General features: G+C 39.4%; 3 protein-coding genes across 6 annotated transcripts in view; 1 reads left to right on the top strand and 2 right to left on the bottom strand.

The window, feature by feature from the left end:
* LOC108275334 (paramyosin) overlaps positions 1-9,609 on the bottom strand; it is an 11,473-nt gene extending 1,864 nt beyond the window's left edge. Inside the window, exons 1-23 of one of the 4 annotated variants that reach the window (XM_047159898.2) lie at positions 9,343-9,609; positions 8,817-8,991; positions 8,301-8,362; positions 7,894-8,173; positions 7,344-7,441; positions 7,072-7,210; positions 6,736-6,855; positions 6,523-6,648; positions 6,315-6,419; positions 5,975-6,163; positions 4,864-5,093; positions 4,494-4,761; positions 4,232-4,299; positions 3,139-3,202; positions 2,898-3,005; positions 2,670-2,801; positions 2,306-2,379; positions 1,700-1,784; positions 1,518-1,599; positions 1,340-1,425; positions 1,130-1,231; positions 799-912; positions 431-577 (exon numbers count right to left, since the gene is read on the bottom strand). In XM_047159898.2, the coding sequence (XP_047015854.1) occupies positions 431-577; positions 799-912; positions 1,130-1,231; positions 1,340-1,425; positions 1,518-1,599; positions 1,700-1,784; positions 2,306-2,379; positions 2,670-2,801; positions 2,898-3,005; positions 3,139-3,202; positions 4,232-4,299; positions 4,494-4,761; positions 4,864-5,093; positions 5,975-6,163; positions 6,315-6,419; positions 6,523-6,648; positions 6,736-6,855; positions 7,072-7,210; positions 7,344-7,441; positions 7,894-8,173; positions 8,301-8,362; positions 8,817-8,978 (2,841 nt within the window). In that variant the 5' untranslated portion in view covers positions 8,979-8,991; positions 9,343-9,609. The other 3 variants (XM_017486094.3, XM_047159900.2, XM_047159899.2) reach the window with 3 other exon arrangements.
* Positions 9,610-11,327: 1,718 nt separating this feature from the next.
* etfbkmt (electron transfer flavoprotein subunit beta lysine methyltransferase) lies at positions 11,328-13,811 on the top strand. Its single transcript, XM_017485778.3, has 3 exons — positions 11,328-11,773; positions 11,965-12,095; positions 12,243-13,811. The coding sequence occupies exons 1-3, from the start codon at positions 11,484-11,486 to the stop codon at positions 12,590-12,592; spliced, it is 771 nt and encodes a 256-aa protein (XP_017341267.1). The 5' UTR covers positions 11,328-11,483; the 3' UTR covers positions 12,593-13,811.
* On the bottom strand, positions 13,482-23,219 carry amn1 (antagonist of mitotic exit network 1 homolog (S. cerevisiae)). Its single transcript, NM_001200388.1, is given in 7 exon segments — positions 13,482-13,930; positions 14,074-14,185; positions 15,981-16,037; positions 17,216-17,433; positions 20,685-20,814; positions 22,783-22,915; positions 23,116-23,219. Coding segments are annotated over 7 exon segments (744 nt in total). The 5' UTR covers positions 23,136-23,219; the 3' UTR covers positions 13,482-13,856.
* Between the last annotated feature and the right edge of the window lie 242 nt (positions 23,220-23,461).

Raw genomic sequence — 23,461 nt, 5'->3', positions numbered from 1 at the left:
ATATATATATATATATATATATATATATATATATGCAATATTTATTTATATATATATATTTGTATGCTGCTACGTTATCAGTCTCAGTGAATGTTGGCTGCTCATGGCACACATGAATTTTTTACACACCTCTGCTCATCCAAATCAGACTAGCATAATGCATCTTAAATCTAGTGTTTGTCAATTTAAATAATAAATTTAAAGTATTAAAAGAATATTATATTGTTTGCTACATTGTATTGAAATGGTATTGAACTTGTGATACTTTGTGCAATACTACACCTATACTTAAGTGTCCTGTATTATTTGCTGATTCTGCCTGTATACAAATCCTTTTTTTTGGACATTCTGTCATTCAGTAGTTTTTCTGGTTCTCACAAAAGATTTAAAAATTCATCCTTAGCAACTTTGTCATTGTCACTATACTCACTTGATTAGTGCTGCAGTTGAGCTGCTGGGGTTCTTTATCGGGAGCAACTTGTTCTGCAGTGGGTTCTCCTGTCTTCTCATGAACACCTGAATCAAGTCCACATTTCTGTTGCCTCTTCACCTCACTTCTTACTGTGTCCACGGTATTCTCATTAGGAAAAGGTTTTGTACAACTATTAGAATGTTGTAAGATTTTTCACTGTGCCATTATTTCATTTCAGTCAAAACTGACATGCAGTATAGTCACATCTACATGATTAATCATGTGTCCATGATTAACATTAGGTGTGGTGTGATATAACTAGACTGAAAAAGCTGAAGAAAGCTCTCAGTTAGTTGTGTATAGAAATTAAATGCCTAGGTGCCTACCTTGATCACTTTAGGTGACTTGGAGCCATAATCCAGTACTGAGCCAGTTCTTCTCTGGATCATGGGAGGCGCCATATCATCCATCTGTTCCCTCCCTTTAAACAGACTTTTCAGCTGGTGCAGAAATGGGCATATAGATGAAATTATAAAATGCTGAGCATCATATTTATTTTGAGTGTACTATGTAAATCAAGTGAACCTTACAGGAATTACTTTAGGGTTCGCTTATTTAAGGCAGTTATTCTGAAAGTCTACATTATTTTATTTCAAATGCCATGGTGTGAAGCGCAAAGCCAAACCCACAAAAAAACTGTTTACACTGCCTACCCACCTGATCAGTGATTAGTCTCCTCTGTTGGTCAGGATCTATGATATCAGACCTTACTGCTGTCTCTTTTCTCTTCATTAATGGTGATCGCCTCTCTCCTTTTCCCTAAGTAAAAAATAGTACTACTCAGCATAGATATAAGCTATATGGAGTTAAAGGCAGTGACAATTTGGTGAACGGTTGGTGTTTGGATGTTGTCTAGGATGCCATTACCTGCTGGGGATCTTTTACACTATGCACTTTTAGCAGATCATGTTCTTTTTCCTGCTTTAGTTGCTCGGTTGTCCTATTGCTCTCTGCTACCACAATGCAAATCATGATGTCAGTTTGCATATAAAGTCTGGCCTTGGTTTTGCTATATAGCTAATGAGAACACAACAGGAGCAGTTACCTTCCAACAGGGAGTCTATGGGCTGAGAGTCATGTTGAGTGCTCATCTTCTGGATGGTTTTCAGATCTTTTAGTCCGGCAAGCTGCGTGAGGGGGGATGCAACAAGATAAAGTCCAGTCATGGTTTTTATTTAAATGGTCAGCACTTCAGTTAGAAATAGTAGCCAATTGTAGGTTGCGTACCTCATCTTCAAGAGCCGTTATCTTGATTTGGGCCTCAGTTTTCTCTGTGTCTCTCTGTGTCATCAAATCCGTTAGGAAAAGATCTCTAGAGATGCACACCAACAATACATTCAGTGTAACAATATGGGTGTGATACAGCAGGGTTGTACTACACTTGATCTCCTCTCAGTCTCAAGTCCATTATCTTAATCTGGACTTGGTCTTAACTATGTAAAAACAAAGATGATGATTCCATAGATTAGAAATATTTTATTACTTTTTATATGACATCCCTTTTTTAAAAAGAGAAATCAGCTTTGCTCTAGCTCTAGCTCTTCCTGCTGGTGCATCTTCACTGTACCTTAGAACTACCATGTCAGCATCTTTGTTTTTTATAATATACTTTGGACCATAAACCATAAAGAACTTTTCAGTGGGATCAAGAAACAGGAAACTTGATCTGGAATCTTCATCCTATAATTTTGAGTCTTAGTGTCATCTTGACCTTGACTGGTAAAAATGGTTGTGTTTACTTGGTCACAGTTGTTATGGGATGTGGTTTTGTCTTGGGTTCAACTGAGAAGGTCTTGACTACTAGTTTCTGGTGACAGTTATATGTGTATCCACCTTTGTTTCAATTCCTGATCTCTCTTAGCCAGTTGTTGCTCCAGTCTCTGTACCTCGCTGTTCTGCTGAGTCACCTATAATCCCACAGAGGATGGTAAACCATAAAAAATTATTTTCACCTTCAGTACAACTTTTGCTTTTTCTCACCTGAATCTTATTCACCATTCCTTTTGTACATTTACATTTACCTCATTTGGCTTTTATTGAGACAAGACACAGTTGAGCAGTTGAGAGTTACAGTGGGAGCTTGGTGGTGCTGGGATTTCAAGTCACAACCTTCCGATCAGTAGCCCAATGGCTTAACCACTAAGCTATCACTGCCCCTTCATCATTACTTAGCATTACAACAGCTAATCATTTTCACCTTTCCACGAGCAGACTGCAGCTCATGTTGCTGCTCCTCCAGCTCAGTGTCACGGTTCTTCAGCATCTCCCACACCTTCTGCAGCTCAGCCTTCAGCTGCACCAGCTCTCCATCCATCTCCTCCAGAGACATCTACAGCACCATCACAGTGATAAATATCTTATACCATGCATGTATTACTGTTCTGTGACAAAAAACAAAAACAAAAAAAAAAACACAAGGACATACAGGGTTTCCCATAAGTCTCTGCTGCAGAGTTTGGCTTCTGTTCCTCTCCAGTTCCAGCTGTTGTCTGCAGGCATCAAGCTCCACCCGCTCCAAAGCCCCGGCTTCTTTCTGTAAGTGTACGCATCTCACTATTATTTTTACACCCTTACCTATAGGTATGCATATGAGAAAGCACTGGGTAGTTATTATAATTTTCAGCGTTGAATAGTTATGACACATCATAACCTGCAGTTAGACATACCTTAACTCTGGTCAGCTCGTTCTCATAGTGTGTCTTCTCTTCTAGCAATCTCTGGATCAGATTCCTTATAAGGCACATGTTTAGTGTCAGTAAACCTTCATGAATTCACACTGACCATATTTATAATGAAAACTGCACAATGGTAAGCTTTCATTAAAATAATTTTCATCCAACAAAAAATGTTACAGGGTGACACGGTGGCATGCAGCTGGCTGTGCTGCTGTCTCATCTGTATGCATGGTGCCCTGTGATGGAGTAATGTCCCATCTGGTGCGTATTCCTGCCTTGCATTCAATGCCACCCTGACCAGGCTGGAAATTGAAAATGAATAAATGAATGTGGCATGTGGGCAGCTATGACTCAGGTGCTAGAGCGGGTTGTACACTAATCTTAGGGTTGGTGGTTCGATTCCCACATGACTCCACATGCCGAAGTGGCAAGTCACTGAACCCCAAATTGCTCCCAGTGGCAAGCTAGCACCTAGCAGGGCAGCTCTGCTACCATTGGTGTGTGTGTGAATTGGTGAATGAGAAAATATTTACCATTTACATGTCAAGCTAAATGCTTTTTTTCAGACATGCTTGCATACTAACCGGCAGCTCATACGCATACACATACAGTGCCTTGCATACATATTCATCCCTTAAAGATTTTCACCTTTTGTAGTATTACAAACTACTGCTTCCTTACCTGCTCATCAAATTTGAGTCAGGATTGTGCCATATTCTCTCCAGTTTTTAAATAATGGTTTTAATGCACCACAGGATGTTTAAAGTCAGACTTATTTTGATAGCTCTGTGCTCTTCATGTTGTTGTTTGTTTAGGTTTGGACATGCATATGTACACAGTCTTCTCATAGACGTTGCTAATTAAATTCTGAAATTATGACAAAAATAGAAACAGTAGATCTGTTTGATGTTTGCGCCCCATATTTTTGCTTTGGATAAAAAATATATATTTTCATGGGCACTTAACAGTGTGTTTATTCTAAGTTGTTTTTCATCACGTGAACAGCATGTGTAATTTTAAAGGCATTTTGAATGTTCTCTTTTCGCTTATGTAAAAATGGCAAATACTCCATGCACACACTTACTGCCTGTCTTTCATCTCTGACTCAAGTGTCTCCAGCTTGATTGCCATTTCTGCTGCCTCTTCCCTCAGCTGAGGACACACGTGAAAAAGAACGATATATAAAAACAAGAAAGTGACTTTTGATAGTAAACCCTGTGAATCTGCATATTTTCTATTAAGCAGATTACTGTCTTGGGAAACATAAAAAAAATTTGGGACATGCGAGAAAATGTAGCCTGTCATCAAGTAAAAATATAAACAATTCAAAGTGGTGCATTCCATACTGCATCAGACTCTTGTTGTTGCTTCTTGGTCTCTTCTAGTTGGGCCTGCGTAGTCTGCAATTCCATCGCAACATCCAGCCATCGCTCATTCCAATGAGCTGCCACTCTCTTTAGCTCTTCCTTCTCTTGCTCCATCTTCTCCTCCATGAGCTTCAGCTCTTGTTCTTTAAGCCCATATTCTGCCTCAACATTCTGTACTTTCTTTTCCAGGCCCTGGCAATGTGCCTCAAGTTCCTTCTTCTCATACTCCAACATTTCCTGTAATTCTCTACATACATGATATAGGTAGAGAATCCCAGTGTCAAAAACTACTATCAAGTCAGCTATAACTTTTTATTTGTAAAATAATTAAAGTCAGACCAAAACTCACCTGAGCTGGCAGCATCTCTCCCTCAGATCTCTTAGCTCTTTCTGATCTCCCTGGTCAAACACGTCCATCAGCTCCTCTTTCTCTCCAATCAACTGCAAACGCTCAGTCTCCAGCGCAGCTATCTGATTGGTTTGGATCAGCTTTTCTGCTTCCAGTTCATGTAGATGCTGTAGAGTCTCCTGAAGCCTCTCTGTGGCTGTGGCCAAATCTGCTGACAGTTTCTCATTCGCCTGGACAAAACACAGATGCAGAGCTTATAAATATTTCCCGGAGCAAAAACATCTAACATACAGTAAAATACATCTTACTAAACAAAGAAACATATTTCAAAAATGATTAAGGAAGTAGGGGGTTTTCTTATATGCAGTTGTAATATAATATCTCATATCACATCTAATGAAATTTTGAAGACACTCAGGGATTGGTCATTTACAGTTACATAAATTTGTGATGTATTCCCTCTGTATTAAATTTATTCCCACTGAACTGTATTATATAATAAACTATTATAATACAATAATACACCATGTTGTTATACCAGTATTATACACTGTCACTGGAATGAGCAGGGTTTTTTCTGTATTGAATTGATAGGAAATTGATATATGAATACACCACTGTTTGTATTTTTCTGTTTCTGTATTTTGTCTGTGTAATTTTCTGTTATGCTTCTAACTATGTCTGTGTGCTTGTTATTTTTTCTTCCAACTCGTGTCTACCTCATGGCAAACTAACGTAAGATAGAAAAAACAACATTTTCCAGGCAGGAAGGGAGTAAGAAAGGTGATTTGTGGATAATAACTTATAGTATATTCATGAGCTTAGAGCCACTTTATTGACTCATTAACAACTTTTGATTTAACAATTAACTACTGACTATTTGTGCTTTCAGCTAAGCTAGGAACCCTAATGTTACCTCATTCTTTCCTCCATGGCCTTTGAAACAAAATCTAAAAAAAAAAAAAAAAAAAAAAAACAACCTATGTTTGGAATTCCTGAACCAACCTCACAATTTACTAGCACAAATTTCATTGAGCTGCTCCACAGTGTGGCACAGCCTGACACTCTAGCAGCATCAGCAGTGAAAGAATATGGTGTATGAAATCCTGACCTCTCTGACGGATTGCAGTTCCTCTTTCATTAATAAGGCACTCTGCTGTTGTTGGCTGGCCTGGCTCTTGGTCTGAGTCAGCTCAGAGTGGAGATCACACACCTGCTGAGTAAAGCCCTCTCTGCCCAGCTGGGATCTTTGCAGCTCTAGTTCCAAACTTTGCACTCTTTGGTACAGTTCAGCTTTCTCCTATATAGATAAAATAACAGGAAGGGAACATCTTTACTTTTCCTGTAATATTCTATCTATTGAAGATGATGTCCTGGATTGTAGTGAGTAGCACTGAATCATACAGTTAATTCAAGCAGTAACATAATGTGCCTGAAAACTCTAGAAGCACCTGCACCAGGCGATCTTTCTCAGCTAAAGCGTTGGATAGCTTTGACTTCAGGTCCTCTATGTTGTCTTCCAATCGCAGTGCTTTGGTGGTAAGCAGTTCATTTTCCTGTGGAGGATTTTGGAGCACAGAGAGAAACATGTGTGAAACTGTGCATAATTCGTGGGAACTTGATGGCCCAATTTTATCCCTTATCACTTAAATCTCTCACCAGTTCCAGTTGGCCAAGGCGACTGCGGGTCTCGCTGAGCTGGTCCTGCAACTCACTCTGGATGGCCAAGGACATGCTAAACCTCTGTTTCAGCTCTTCCATCTGGCTCAATACCGTCTGCTGATCCTAAAATGCAACCCAAAGACAAAGGACAAAACAGCTGTCTGTTTAGTTGTATTTTAAGTTTACACTTAAATCGTAAATGTGACTGACCTCTTTATAGTTTCGGAGTTGTTTTAATGCATGGTCCTTTTCAGCCCCTATGCTCGCGGCTCTCTCCTCTGCCTCCCCGAGGGCTTCTTCGAGTTTCTTCATTTCCCGGTCAGCCTTTTTCTGTCCCCGATAACACCAACGTTTCAAAGTTTCACGCAATTCAAATTAGAGAGCACATTAAAATGTTTTTATATGTGTTTATGTCAAATCAGCAGTTATTAATTAATAGTTCTTAATCAAATATCAGTGGATCTCAATACACTTTCAGATATACATAACTGTAGGCTGATCTGTTGCTCTATTTTTGTTCATTTCAGTGGCGCATTCAGTGTCTACCTCTCTTACAAATTCATCTTTTGTTACAGGCATGGTCTTGCCAAGGTGTGGCTTTGAATGTGATGCTGAGATTTGAGCAGTGCTCCTGCTTTCAAGGCTAGATTTCATCTTCAAAATGTCCATCTCTAGCTGCAGCACCCTACACACACACACACACACACACACACACACACACACACTCAGATGAATAAAACTCAGATGTGGTTACTGCAGCAGATAACTTGTTTAATTCCTATGATGAGTCGTAGTTGTATTATGATCCACATATTCACTTGTCTTGCAGGTCTGTGCTGCGACAGCTCTCCTCAAAGCGACCTAACTCAGCTGCTTCTTTCTGCTCCTCAACAACACTCAGTGCCTTTGCCAGCTGCTGTGGGAGAAGCCATGGACAAATAAGTGGCCATAGAGTTGAAAGAAACACACTTGTCCTACCTATAGGAAATGAATACTTACTTTACACTTCTATCTAGGCTTTGACAAACTCTACCCACATAAAAATGACCAACTTTAGGGTAAAACCTGTCTTTCAGTGTAACAGTAGGATTTACCATTAAAACCATATACTTTAGACCCAATTACATAAAAAGGAATAAAACTGATAAAATGTAATAGATAAAGAAACTTGAATGGACTTAATGTAATTACAACAATATTTGTTAAATCTCTGTAAAATGTATTCTTTCCATTCTTAAATAAAAATATTAATGTATAGGAAACATCAAAATGTCTACTATTAAACATATAGATGTAATTCAAAGTTCTGTTTTGAATGTGTTGAATCCTTTTAATGTAAACCTTATTTTAGTCTGAGAAAAGCCTGACCTTATGCTTAAGCTCCAGAAGCTGGGTAGTGCTCTGGCTGTGCTGAAGCTGGCTCTCCTTGGCTTTCAGCAGGTCTGTTTGTGTGTCCAGACGGCTGTAAACCTCCCGGAGCCTCTGAATGAGCTCGGTCCTCCTCATGCTGCTCTCTTCTAGGGCATTTCGTTTCTCAAACTCAGAATGGGATCTGGGGGCCCCATCTGGAGCACGACGTGAGGCAGATTGCCATCTTTGCCTGGCAGCTGTTTCACTGTGTTTCATCCCACACTGACTGCCAATGGAGCTAATACACACAAGATGATTTGTAACATAACATGGGTATGTGAATTATTCTTATAGCAAAAGGTAAGAAAAATACAATTGTGGTGAAAGTGATCAATTGGCCTGAAATCACAGAATAATTTTCTGACCTGGTGCTGATTTTGGAGCTGTGATCTGATCGAGACACACCTACACAACTCAAAGCTGAGGACTGAAAACAATAGGACTTATTGAGACTACCAAGGCAACAATAAGTGAGTATTAACAGAATGTAGACCTATTTTAGTGTTTTATTTTATACTTTAGAACATCAACATATGTTATGTTAAATATGTTAATGTTACAAAGTGAATATTACAAATATGTTATTGTATATGCTACTGCATATATGTGATTGGATTTACACCAAAATATTGCTTAATCATAAATGGTTAAGCCATTGCTTAATATCATAAAAACGATAAGACATAATACAATGACTCAAAACCTTAAAAGCACAGGCGTGTCAGACATAACCTTATTATTCCCAAATACAAAAAATAAAATAAATCTTGGGGTTATTTAGACATGGTTATGCAAATTACTGACTAATATGTGGAATACTTTATACATAACAAACTATCCAATAGTTGATCTAGAACTCTGGGTGTCCATTAAACACTTACCTGAGATTTAAAGAGAGACTTTTCCCACAAGTCAAACTCAGACAGCAAAATGTGGTTTGAAGATCTGAAAGGGTTCCTGACTTCCTGAGAACTCAAATCAAAGTCCCATTCCCAGTCATTTCTGTTTGCTGTGAACCTGTCTTCACTGATCCAGCTGGCCATATTCACAAATGACCTGTATGAAGGCAAGAACTACTGTGCTGGGTTGAAGGTTTACAGCCAGCTGTTTGAAGAGAGCTCGCTCTTATTGTCACTGCTGGTGGAAATTGTGTTGCTTGTTTTTTTCCAGAACATCTCTGCCCTACCCTCAGCCAGTAATATTTCACACAGCCTGGAGAATTCTTATACTTGCCATGCACAGTAACAACACAAATGTAACACAATACTGTGTTGTTTGTAGTTATGCTGCAAGCGGGGAAGCTATAAAGTATTATAAGGTACATTCTTTTAATAATAATAATGATAATTATAACAATAATAATGCCATTTTCACATCCTAAAAAAATATAAACAGGTTAATGTTTACCTTTGTAATCTTGCATGCAGTTGCTTTTCTGGTCTTCTCTTTTCTTCCTCTCTATCAATCAGTGGTTATGACTCTGCGCACTGTTTATTCTTCAAGCAGCCTGTTGAAGCTGTGGTTTTGATAGCAGGTCTCCCTGGTGACGGTCACGGTCACATACAGATCTCTCTCTGTGTGTGTGTGTGTGTGTGTGTGTGTGTGTGTGTGTGTGTGTGTGTGTGTGTGTGTGTGTGTGTGTGTGTGTGTGTGTGTGTGTGTGTGTGTGTGTGTGTTCAGCCTCCCTCCTCTATGAATGATCAGCTCACCAGATTGGCAGGCCACGTAAGTGTCAGCTCTGTGTCTCCAATAACTAAACACTCTCATGTGGATTTTAAATTTAGTCAATTTAGTCAGACAATTTATATTCTAATGTGGTTAAGTTCCAAAACCAGTTTCATATGACATTTTGTTTTTTCTCCTTAGTATAGGAAAGTGAGAACCAGAATAATACAATCTCTTTCATAGTCTAAGTGTGATTAGACTCACAACCAAAAGGCAAGTAAAGGAAAGGTTATGCTGTAATAATTTCCACAGTGTACATTTAGATAGCATACCTTCTAACAAAGTTCTATATTTGCAGTATGTTCCTACTTCAGTGTTCTCAAAAAATGAATGATGGGAGAATTTGAGTAAAGCAGCTGCTGCACAGATTGTATCGTCCATGTTTCTTTTATTTTTTTTTAAATACAAGTGCACTATTTATAATGGAAAAGGTACTACAACATTATAAAACTAACTTATCCAACACTGACTGGTAACTAATATACGTGATCATGGCAGTTGCAGAGCCAAAATGGACAGCAATTCAATGTAACACACAAAATGAACTAAAGCACAAAATAGTAAATTTACAAGAAAATCTTACATGATACTTACAGTTTATAATGTATTTTCAGACACACGTACCAGTAGTGAAAAAAACCTTACAAAATAACTTAATATCTGCAGTACCAAACTGTGCTGCTTTTCAGTCTGTAATTTGCCTCTCAAACTGAGACAGGTAACTCAAACATTTCATCACGTGTTGCGAAACTTGATAGTCCATGTTTATAATATACAAATAGATAAACAATAATTAATGAATAAATAAATACATAAACACTAAAATAAACATTAGAAATGTTTATCATAGCATAAAAGGAATAATGTTAAAGAGTGGGGGGCAGGGTGGCTTAGTGGTTAGCACATTTGCCTTGCAGGGTTGGGGGTTCAATTCCTGCCTCCATCTTGATTGCACAGAGTTTGCATGCTCTCCCCCTGCTTCGGGGGTTTCCTCCAGGTACTTCGGTTTCCTCCCCCAGTCCAAAGACATGTGCTGTAGGCTGATTGGCATCGCTAAATTGTCTGTAGTGTGTGAATGGGTGTGTGAGTGTGTGTGTGTGTGTGTGTGTGTGTGATTGTGCTCTGTGATGGATTGGCATCCTGTCCAGGCTGTCCACCGCCTTGCGCCCCGAGTCTCCTGGGATAAGCCCCAGGATCCCCCTGCAACCCTGTGTACGATAAGCGCTACAGAAAACGGATGGATGGATGTTAAAAACTATTATGAGTCTGTTATTACTTTATGGAGCATAGTGATCTAAACTTACTTGCATTTACTGCCTTGAAAATTTCATTTTACTATTAATATTTAATAGATCAGAAATGTTTTGTCTAGCCCCTACTTATTAATATGTAATATTATTTCCAATTTTCTATTCTCTGAAGTAGGTAGTCTCCAATCTGTTTATGTAATTACAACATATCAAAATGTCACATATCAAAAAGCTATTCAATTTCCAAAACCAGAATTTTATGTTAGTTTTTTTTTAATTAAAATTTACATTTTTAAACGTAATTTTAACAATCCTACTCATCAATCATCAATCCAACTTCAAACAATGCAAATCCACCAAGGTAGTAGGTGGCGGTAAAGCACAATAAATTGGCGAACCAAGCGCTGTATAGAAGAAGAAGGCGGTCATATTTGCGCATGCGTGCACAACATGCGTGTTGCAGTTGTTTTAGAGGACACTGATAGTTGAGATTATTTGTAGCCTGTAGTACACAAAATGGTGTTTAAGTGTTAGATGAGTTTGTGTTGAAGACTCACTGAACTGTTTATCGATATGAACCGAGGACTGTTTATTTGTTTACGTGGCAAAGACGCGCTGAGAAAACCGCATCAGTTTGTTCGATACGGAAGCATTCGGCAGTATATGAAAAGTAAATCAGAAAATGAAATAAAGCGGTTTATTGAAGAAAACACTGAGATAGTCAAAGGTCAAAGTTTAACACCCGAGATCTCTTTAAGACTCTTTACAGTGAAATGTCGCTTCTGGACGGAGAGACCAGAGTTCTGGCCATTTCCTGATCCATTCTGGGCTATATACTGGCCTGGGGGGCAGGCACTGACCAGGTAACTGTACCGGGCTGTACAGTTAACACAATATTAAAATCTTATATAAACACTTTTTCTTACTTCCCAAACGTTAAGTTACAGCTTATGTTGCAGTGCTCTGATATATAAGTATTCAGAACCTTGATTGTAAAATTTAATTTACAGTGGGTTTTTTTTAATAATTTTTTTTTTTTTTTTTTTTTTTTAAGGTATCTTCTAAATAATCCAGAGCTGTCAGTAGGTAGAAGAGTGCTGGATCTTGGATGTGGCTGTGGTGCATCTGCTATTGCTGCTAAACTCAGTGGGGCTGCTCATGTGGTGGCCAATGACATTGATCCAAGTAAGACATTTATGTTGGCAATTACAAAAAAATAAACAAATAAAAAAACAAGAAAGACATCTTTGAATATATAATTCTATCTAAAGGTTAGGTTCCATATCACAAGTATTTTGTATAGCTGACACCTCGTTGTTGTTGTTTTTACAGTTGCTGCTATTGCCACAAAGATGAACTGTGAGCTGAATGGTTTAGAGCCCTTGCCTTGTGTGACTGAGAACCTGATCAGTTCAGAACCTGAGAACTGGGACCTCATCCTGTTGGGAGACATGTTCTATGATGAGACTCTTACAGACAGCTTACATAAGTGGCTCTACAAATGTGTTAAGCTTTACAGAACACAGATCTTTATTGGAGACCCAGGACGTGCTCAGTTTGAGAGTTGTGACATCAAGACACTGTTGTATGAACAGGCTCGGTTTGAGTTACCTGACTCAGTTCGAGAGGAAAATTACGGACTGACAAGTAGCACAGTGTGGTGCTACAGACCTGAATACTAAGATACTTTTTCTCCAGAAAAAAAGTCTTTAAACACATAACTGACACTTCAAACTCATTTTAATAAGATGTACATTATTTATAGGACTTGGCAGGTTACTGTGAGAAAACACTGTTAGGATTTTCACCCATATCTAATATGAAAGAAAATTGATTCATGTTATGTTTTTTTTTTCCTGTAAGACCACTTGAGTTATTCTGAATGTATCAAAAAGTTCAAACAGGCCAAAACTGTCCACCTCAGAGTTCATTCAAGAAACTGGTCGAGTAAGAACCATCCATACATTTTCTGTACTGCTTATCCTACACAGGGTCATGGGGCCTGACTCAGGGGACATCACAGGGCACAATCGCACACCCCTTCACACACTACAGACACATCTGAAAGCTTGTCTTTGGACTGGAAGAGGAAATCAGAGTTCCCAGAGGAAACCCCTAAAGCATGGTGAGAACACACAGGGCAGAGGCGGGAATCAAACCCCTAACCCTGGAGGTGTGAGAAAACCGTGCTAACCACTAAGCCACCGTGTCCCCTCAAGTAAGAACTATTCATTCAAAGAGATTAATCCTTCTTCAGTTTGGAGAAGATGCAAGAACCTCCACTCTCCTGATCTCTTCCCTCTGTTTCTCTCTTCTTTTTTCCATGGCTTTTTCCTTTTTTCTTCCAGAACAAATCATTTTGTATAATTTAAACTAAACCCATCATTGATCAGTTGTGTTGCAAGATTTTGTGCTATAGTAGATTTCAAAATCTTTTTTTCACATGTTTGTATAGATAATATAAAGAAATGTATTTACTTAACATGATTTTTTTTTGACTGTCAGATTACAACCATATTTTGGGTACAAGTTTTTAACTGAAAACAATTCACTCTTTCATCCACCTTTTCATCTTCATCAATAATTTTATTAAGAAATAGACATTAAGAAGAATTAAGGTTCTTACATCCAAAAAGTGCTGTATAAAGTTATTGTAAAATAAATTATACCAAAAAAACCCATAGTGCATTACTAATATTTAGCACAGTCACATCACTGATATTCCATAAGCTATATACTCATTCACCTGTTTCACTTGTGCTATGGACAGTTTCAACAGCTCAGAACACAAACTGTAATCTTGTTTAATATGTGTGAGTTTAGCAGTGACACCTGTGTCTTGTTAAAGACAAGTGTTTACTACGTGTTTGTGCACGGTAGATTTTTATATGCGTTAAGAGGTGTGTAGACATACTGCATCAGCTCAAAGCCTACATTAGAGTAGACTCAGTACACACTCCAGGAGACCTGTTGAATCTTTTTAGGCCCGATAAGGTTATGAAGTGCCTCCCTGGATTTATCTAAAATACAAATCAAAGAAAGTTTTAAGACATATTTTAACCCTATTGTGACCAGGAATCAGAAGGATACGTCATGTATATTATTTCATTCATACATGTATCAAACATATCACTGTTTTGTTCATAGAGAAATAATACTATACCTGTAATGAGGGGACAGCCATGAAAAAGGAATATTCGGATGTTGACACAGTTTGAAAGAACAGCAGCCACAGCCTGGTCTGTTAAGTTACGGCACCGTACCATCTGTAGCTCCTTTTTGAGAATAAGTACAAGATGTAGCAAGTTTGAGTAGAATGAAAGCATCAACCAAAGCATCAGTCTATTAGAGACGTTTTTAGGGGTTAGGCCTGTCACAATAACTACTTTTGTTGGATGATACAATGGCAAGAAAAAGTATGTGAACCTTTTTGGAATTTCATGGTTTTCTGCATAAATTTGTCATAAAATGTGATCTGATCTTCATCCAAGTCAAGGGTATTGACAAATATAATGTGCCTAAAATATTAACACAAAAAAAATTCACACACTCATTCAACATTCAAAATGGCAGTGGAAAAAGTACATGAACCCTTAGAATTAATAACTGGTTGACCCCCACCCGGCAGCAATAACCTCAACCAGGCGCTTCCTATAGCTGTGGATCAGACCTGCACATCGTCCAGGAGGAATTTTAGCCCACTCTTCCTGGCAGAACTGCTTTAGCTCGGTCATATTCTTTAGACGTTTCATGTGTATGGCTCTCTTCAAGTCATTCCATAGCATCTCTATTGGGTCGTTATCCTGTTGCACCACCCAACTTCTACACAGTTTCAGCTGACATACAGATATTAGCTCAAATTATCCTGAAGAATTGTCTGATATACTTGGGAATTCATCTTCAGCTTAATGAGTGCAAGCTGGCCAGGCCCTGATGCAGCCTCCACCATACTTTACAGTTGGGATGATGTTTTCATGATATGTCGTGCCCTTTCTACGTCAGATGTAGTGCTGTGTGGTTTTTCCAAATAGTTCAATCTTAGTTTCATCAGTCCACAAAACATTTTGCCAATACTGCTGTGGAGTGTCAGTGTGCTCTTTTGCAAACTTCAGGCGTGCGGCAATGTTCTTTTTAGTAAGCAGTGGCTTCCTTCGTGGTGTCCTGCCGTAGATACCCTGCCTTTTCAATGTTTTACGTATTGTAGACTCATGAACAGAGATGTTAGCCAGTTCCAATGATGCCTTCAAATCTTTGGCTGTCATTCGGGGTTGTTTCTTTACCTCACTGAAGAGTCTTCGTTGTGCTCTTGGTGTCATTTTGACTGGGTGCCCACTTCTTGGTTTAGTAGCAACAGTCCCAAAGTTTCTCCATTTGTAGAATGTTTTTCTAACTTCAGACTGGTGAGAGTCTTTGAAATCACTTTGTACCCCTTGCCAGCTTTATGTAAATCAACAATTCTTTGATCATAGATCCTCTGAAAGCTCTTTTTGGTGAGGCATAGCTCGCATAAGCATGTGCTTCTCGTGCAGAGCAAACTCCAAATGTTTGAGGGGTTTTTATCCATCAAAGTAGCTGTAGTCCACTCCTCCAAACTCATTTTCTTAACAAGACTCCAGGTGTGCTAAAACCTGACTCTAATTAGCTTTTTTGAGGTCATTAACTCACGGGTTCACATACTTTTTCCACAAGCACTATGAGGTTTTTTTTTGGTTGTTCTCAATAAAGACATGAATGATCATAATTTTTTTCGGTGTTATTATTTTAGACACATTATATTTGTTAATACTTTTGACTTAGATGAAGATCAGATCACATTTTATGACAAATTTATGCAGAAAACCATGAAATTCCAAAAGGTTCACATACTTTTTCTTGCCACTGTATATTGTCCCAAAGGGCTTTGCAGTTTCTTTAGAATTTCCCATGGCATAAAACTTAAAGTAACAGCTTTGTTCCAAATTGCTGACTGTATGAGTATTATCAGAGCTGCTTTAAACATATTATGATCAATGAAATTTGAGAATTCAACAGTGTAATGATATAATAAATACCAGGGAATACAAACATTACCTTCAAGCTCTGGCAGCACACTCCACTTGCAAGACCAATAACACCTTTGTCAGTGACCTGTCAGGTGCATGTCAAGTAATAAAATTACAGTTACACTAATATGTCTAGCAAAATCACTGAATCTCAGCATTACAACAGAAGATACAAAGTGATTCTAACAATGTTTTGTGGACATTTAAAAAAAATTTCACTGCCACAGCTTTTTACATTGTGTTCATAAGTACTATCAATAAATAATGTTAAATACAGTCAACAGCTTTACTAATGTTTTTAATTGTAGAGTTAAATCATCTGGAAATGGCCACAACAATCAAAATAAAGAAATCCTGTATGGACTGGACTGTACTGGAATGTCTGTATGTTTAAACACATTGCCTGTTTACACATTGTATGTTCTTGCGCTGATCTGCCAAGTTAAATTCTTCTGTACTTTGTACATTTGGTGAATAAAGTCAATCTGATTCTCATGTTTCTCTGATCTGATTCTCAATAATGTTGTCTAAGGTACTGAGAAGGTGGAAAATAAGGGTTCTGACCAGCCACACTGCCTAGACTGTAGACGTATAGGATGTTCCAGCAAGAACAGACAGGATGTAGCTACTTTTCTAAACCATAGACCGCTGAATTAATGAGTGTGCATTGCTCTCCTCTTATCAATATTCATGCCTATGACCACACCACCAATATAAAAAGACACATACCATACAGCACAAATGTTAGCAACAACATAATACTAAAAAACATAGATACAAAAGAAATTAATGCCACAATTAAAACAAGTGTTCTCCTTTCACTTAGAGACTTAAATAAAAAAATGTAAAAAGTCATTTAATCTTTTTTATTATTATTAATCTATCCAATAACAGTAGGTAAAAGTGATCTTTTGTAAATATTATTTTTTTTGCCCTGGGCATTACATAGCGTCTTCCGGAAGGCAGTAGAACAAACTGGTCTAACATGGGATGAGTAGTATCTTTTAGAATACACTCTGCTTTTTCAAGATAAGTACAACTCATCTAGTTTGCTCTGTGACCTGCCAATGATTTTGTTGGCTGTATTAAAAACTCTTGCCAGAGTGTTTTTCGGTTTACAGTTGAGGAGGTTGTGCCAAAGTGTTAAGATATAGGTCAGCACTCTGTCAACCAGTGATTTGTAAGCAAGCTCCAGTATGCTCTGACTCACACCAAAACGGATAATTTTCTGTATTAGGAACATGCGTTGCATGCATTACTTACCTCTGTCCCACCAAAATCGATGCTGTACAGGCATCTGCAGTTAGCCCCTAGTTCGATCAGGGCCACATCACTGATTGCAGTGCATTCACTGAGGGAGATAACCTCTAGCCACTTACAGCTCCGTGCCAACGCTCGTACACCTGAGTCAGTTACAGCCGCACACCCAGTCAGGTCAACCACCTGAAGACCCATACATTGCGAGGCCAAGGCATTCAGACCTAAAGCACATTATTATTATGATTATCCTAATGATGATAATAATTATAATCATCATCATTATAATTAGTAGTACAGGATGTCCCAAAAGTCTCCATACATAGGGGACTATGTTCAGTGTACCAACACCACGTTGGTTGTGCCTTCATCAGAGAATGTTCATGGACGTCCACTTCTCAGTTGGTCCGCAACACTTTTAATCCTTTCGAATATGTTAATAAGGTTGGCATCGTGTGTGATGTGCTTGCCGTTTTTCATGGTAAAGTCCATCTCAACCTTGAGACAGCCTCCAATTTCAAATTCAAGTGGGTTTTTTATTATCATTCCTCTATATAGCGTATATACATTGGAACGAAATGAGGTGTGTTCTGGACAATGGTGCAACACAGAGCAGTACGTAAGACCACATAAATGTCAATACACAACAGTGTGAGATGAGTGCTAAACAATAAATACACAGAACAAAACAAACACAGGACAGTAAATACACAGGACAATAATACACAGAACATGGACTGTAAACTGTAAGCTATTGTGTAATATAGCAGCACAAGTATAGCAGCAATACAGGCAGCAAAAACGAGTTCCTTAATATAAATTGACTGATGCAGCGATGTAAAGTGCAGTAGTACTTAGTCTTACTGCGTTAGTGCACGTGCAGTGGTACCGAGTCTTACTGGGTTAGTGCCTGTGCAGTGGTACCGAGTCTTACAGGGTTAGTGCCTGTGCAGTGGTACCGAGTCTTACTGGCTTAGTGCCTGTGCAGTGGTACCGAGTCTTACTGGCTTAGTGCCTGTACAGTGGTACCGAGTCTGCTGGTGGTGGCACGGATGTTCCTGTACCTTCTGCCAGATGGCAGGAGGCTGAACGGTCCATGAGAGGGGTGAGAGGAGTCGTCTGCAATACTGGTGGTTTTGTGGATGCAGCCGTTGTTGAATGAGGTGTCGATGGTTGCTAGAAAGACTCAGATGATCTTTTCAGCTGTTCTAACAATTCGCTGTAGGGTCCTGCTGTCGGAGGCCGTGCAGTTCCCGTACCACACAGTGACACAGCTGGTCAGGATGCTCCCTTTCCTCCATCTGTAGAAGAAGGGGGAAGTTTGGCTCTCTTCAGCCTCCGCAAGAAGTGGAGGCACTGCTGGGCCTTCTTGACTAGGAAGGTGGTGTTGAGAGTCCAGGAGAGGTCCTCGGTTATGTGCACACCAAGAAATTTGGAGCTTTTGTCTCTCTCCACAGTTGTTTCATTGATATGCAGTGCCGAGTGGTCCACGTGGGTTCTACTGAAGTCGACAATCATCTCTTTAGTCTTATCAACATTAAGGGATAGATTGTTGTCTCTACACCATTTGGCAAGCTGGATCAGCTCCTCTCTGTATGCTGATTCATAGTTGCTGATGAGGCCCACAATTGTAGTGTCATCAGCAAACTTGATGATGTGATTAGAAATTAACTTTGCAGCACGGCCATGAGGCAGGAGGGTAAACAGCACTGGTCTGAGCACACAGCACTGGGAGGGTGTCAGTGTTTAGTATGCTGGTGCTAGAGGTGAAGTTGCCAATCCGGACGGATTGGAGTCTCCGGGTCAGAAAGTGCAGGATCCAGTTGCAGAGGGAGGTGTTTAAACCCAGCAGGCTCAGCTTTGTTGTCAGTTGTTGTGGGAGGATTGTGTTGAATGCTGAACTGAAGTCTATGAACAGCATCCTTACGTAATTGTCCTTTTTGTCTAGATGGGTCAGAGACAGATGGATGGTAGCAGATATGGCGTCCTCTGTTGAGCGGTTGGGAAAGTATGCATACTGAAATGGAGCCAGTGTGATGGGAAGACTGCTGTTTATGTGTTTCATGACTAGCCCCTCGAAGAACTTCATGATGATAGGTGGGAGTGCAACAGGCCGGTAGTCATTCAGGCAGGACACAGATGATTTCTTCGGCACAGGGATGATGCTGGTTGTCTTTAAGCACACGGGGGAAACCGCTTGGCTCAATGATATGTTGAAGATGTCTGCGAGGACATCTGTAAGCTTATCAGCACATTCCCTGAGCACCCGGCCAGGTATGTTGTCAGGACCAGCTTCTTTCCATGGGTTAACTCGGGACACAGTTTTCCTGATGTCTATTGGAGACAGATTAAGTACTTGGTCAGTGGGAGTTGGGATGGTCTTCCTTGCTGGCCTGTTGTTCTGTGCTTCGAACCATACGAAGAAATCATTCAGAGCATCCGGGAGCAAGACGTCATCACAGACAGGTGGTATAGCTTTGTAGTCTGTGATGGCCTGAATGCTTTGCCACATATGACTTGTGTACTTTATGTTTATGAAGTGACTGTGGTTTCTTTCTGCGTAGTTGCACTTTGCCTCTCTGATGGCCTGGAAGAGATTGGTCCTTGCTGTGTGGAGGGCTGCCTTGTCATCAGAACTGAAGGTAGTATCTCGGGTTTGAACAGCAGTCATTCATGCAGCCATCTGTGATTTCTGGTTTGCATGTGTGGTGATTGTCTTGCAGCAAGTTACATCATCTATGCACTTGCTGATGTAGCCAGTATTCCCCCTTGTATTCTGTGTTGTTGTGGTATGTAGCAGCCTCTCTGAACATATTCCAGACTGTGTGCTCAAAACAGTCCTAAAGTGCTTAGATAACTCCCTTAGACTCTCACCTGTTTCAGAACCGGTTTGGCATGTTTCAGGCGTGGCCTGTATGCTAGGATTAGCATAACAGAGATATGGTCCGAGCCGCCAAGGTGGGGGCGAGGTGCAGCCTTGTAAACATTGTGAATGTTGGTGTAAACTTGATCTAAAGTGTTTGTACCACGGGTTACAAAATCAACATGCTGGTGGAATCTCCAGCAACGATGAAAAATCAGTCGGGTGTGCCGTCTGTATGTTACTGATAGCCCCATAGAGTTCACTTAGCGCTTCCGTAGCGTTAGCATCACGTGGAATGTACACCGCGACAATGAGCACATTGATAAACTCTCTGTGCAGCTAATGTGGTCTGCATTTCTAAGTCATAAACTCCACCAGAAGCGATCCAGACCCATTCCCGATCCAGCCATGAGAATGATTTCAATTAGCTCTTATTTTGTCAAAAACATTCTTAAAGGCAATCTAGAAACCATATATAATATAAACTAAGTATGAAAAATTTTGCTAAACAGTATTAATTTCCTCTATATATGGAGACTTTTGGGACACCCTGTATTATTGTTTGTCTAAAAAAAAAAAGAACCCTCTACATAACTCTGCACCAAAGCATACCTTCTGATGTGATGTGCGCACAGCCTATTAGTATTATAGTCTTAAGTTGCTGACAGTGGATTTGTCGGAGTGCTGAGTCTGAAACCTTGCAGTTCTGCAGGCCAAGGGTGCGAATTCCTGCATGCAGGAGCTGCAAACACATGCCATTATTAAGCTGGAAATAGTGAAAGAACATGTTTGAAGGTTTTCATTGATTCTGAATTTCTACCAACAGTACATCTAAGTAACAGACTTGTATAAACGTGAAGATGTTTCACCCCTTATACAAAAGTGAACAGCAACAGAACTGGTGATATCCCATTGATAAGTAGCTGCGACAGATTTTCAAATCTGTACATATCCAATATTCACCTAGACTTGCTGTTATTACTATTAGACAATTGTGAAAGATATTAGAGATCCTGTGCATATAGGTGTGAAATATTTTTCTTATTTTCCATGATTATAATTCAATCATTTACGATCAGTTCATTGTGATTTTTGCTTACTCATGGATTTTTGCTTATTCATGGTCAGTCTTGGGAACATGTGGATCAAAACCATACCAGTACGTTTACGTGGACAACAATATTGTCAAATCCCATCCAAACTGTAACTCAGTTTCCCAGAAGGCACCGCGAACTACTAACATGGCCGCTGAGGACTACGCTTCCCACACACACACGCGCTCGCCTTCTCCAGAGTTCTAACCACACACACCTGCACCCAATCACAGACACACTCACAGCATAAAGGAGACTTTGGGAACATTCAGACGGCGCGGACTAAACATTCAGTTGACTTGCTCTTTCCCATTCTCCAAGTTTTTTCGTCGTGTTTTGCCAAAGTGACTTTGACCATTGCTTCTGCTCTCGACCCCGATTATCTGCCTTTCCTAATTTTGTTTGTTTGCCTGATCACCTGACCCCGGCCTGTTTAACGCCCATGGACTTTGCCTTTCCCCTTTGGATTACTGACATTGAGCTGCATACCTGCACTTGCTCCAGTCTCTGTCTACGTGACAAATATTCTAATATTAACCCGATTAAGACAATACTCTGATTAAGAAACTACCACGTAAACAGTCATTTCTGATGACCTTAATCCTATTAAGGTCATACTCAAAGTAAACACAAATCAAATCAAGACATGTGGAGTATTCCTGTTTTAGTCGCATTATCGAAGTGCATTACAGACATGTACACACTTTAATCACACTATCAACGTCGTGTGGGAGTTTTCACCGCATTTTGCGACAGGACACGATCACACATGGCAGTGCTCAACCGTTTTACGGTAAATAAGAGAGCACGGCTGTGAAGTAAACCACATACTTACCTATAATATAGCAGGTGAAATACATGTAATTTGGCTAATATATAGTAGGTAAGTACGCGGTTTCGGACGCAGCCCACGGCTTCAAGCAGTCATCCATTTGCACGTATACCATGACAAATAATTAACTACACTTGAAGCTTTCGTAAAATTAAAAATGAAACACCCAAAACTTTATACAGTACCATAACGAAGACCAACTGTATGTTGATACGTGAAATTCTGGAGGGAACGTCAGACGGCGTGGCGTGGGGACGTAATAATGTGTGCCATTAATCGATCTATGTTCTATTACATGTAAAACAGGAACATAAAAGGAATATCCTAAAAGCAACTCATATAAACACCTTAATCACAATATTGCCTTATGCAGAATAAGGTCAATAATTACATTATTGCTGTTCATGTAAACATAGTGTGTCACCAGTTTTTTCTACACTACACTACATATAATACACTACATGCATTTTAGTCATAAACAGAATGGCTAGTTAAATGGGCTACTAGTCAAACAGGTTTAATCTAAAGCTTTATAAAGTAAAAACTATTTCCATACTGCAGTTTTGATATATTTGTCACATTGTAGCCCTAGTTGCAAAAGGTTTAAGAACTGCTGTTAAAGGTAAGTGGGTTTGATGTTTGAATTGTCCCCCCCCCCCCCCGAAAAAGACTATTGCTCCTTTAAGTAAGCAGAAACTAAACACAGCTGGGGAAAATCTATCCAAAGGAATGAAGTACTCAATCAGCAGAAAAACGTGTATAATACGGATATCACTGTTTTTACCTGACTTATGTTGGAATCAGTCAGAGTGCCTTTAGTAGTCATTATTCGTAGCAGTTTGTCCTTGACGCTGAATGGTAAAGTCCTAATGCACTCAATATAGAGGTCTGCATACTGAGCCACACACACTGCGCTCCTGCGGCACAACACGTTGTGTACACACACGTGTTTATATATATATATATATATATATATATATATATATATATATATATATATATATATATATACACACACACACACACACACACACACATACATAATGTTAATATAAGTTTTGTTAACTAATAAAAAATAAAGACAATACTGTCAGGTAAGTTGAATGCAGTTACTTACAGATCTAATAAAGAGTCCATGAACAGGCTTGTTGACGGTCACAGTTCAGCTCACACGATTATAACGAAGTCTTGAGTACACGAACTAAATGTCTAAGTATTAGTATGTCCCCTTAATATTTAAAGTAAACTGCATATATCATTGTTGACATCGGCAGGCATCCAGACCCACATAGGACTTCCGGTCATAACGGGAGATAATATTTCAAAATAAAGGTTTACTGGAAACTTCCAAATAAAAGTAGCCTATACTGGGGCGTGCATTATAGTATTTTAGTAGGTAGGACATTTGCCTCGCACCTCCTCGGGGTTGTGGCTTTGAATCTATGTTCAAGTGCTTCAGGGGT

This window comes from Ictalurus punctatus, chromosome 14 (genome assembly GCF_001660625.3).
Source record: "Ictalurus punctatus breed USDA103 chromosome 14, Coco_2.0, whole genome shotgun sequence".
In the NCBI taxonomy this organism is placed as follows: Eukaryota; Metazoa; Chordata; class Actinopteri; order Siluriformes; family Ictaluridae; genus Ictalurus; species Ictalurus punctatus.
Note: the sequence above shows the minus strand (reverse complement) of the source record. Positions and strands in the feature narration are given on the sequence as shown.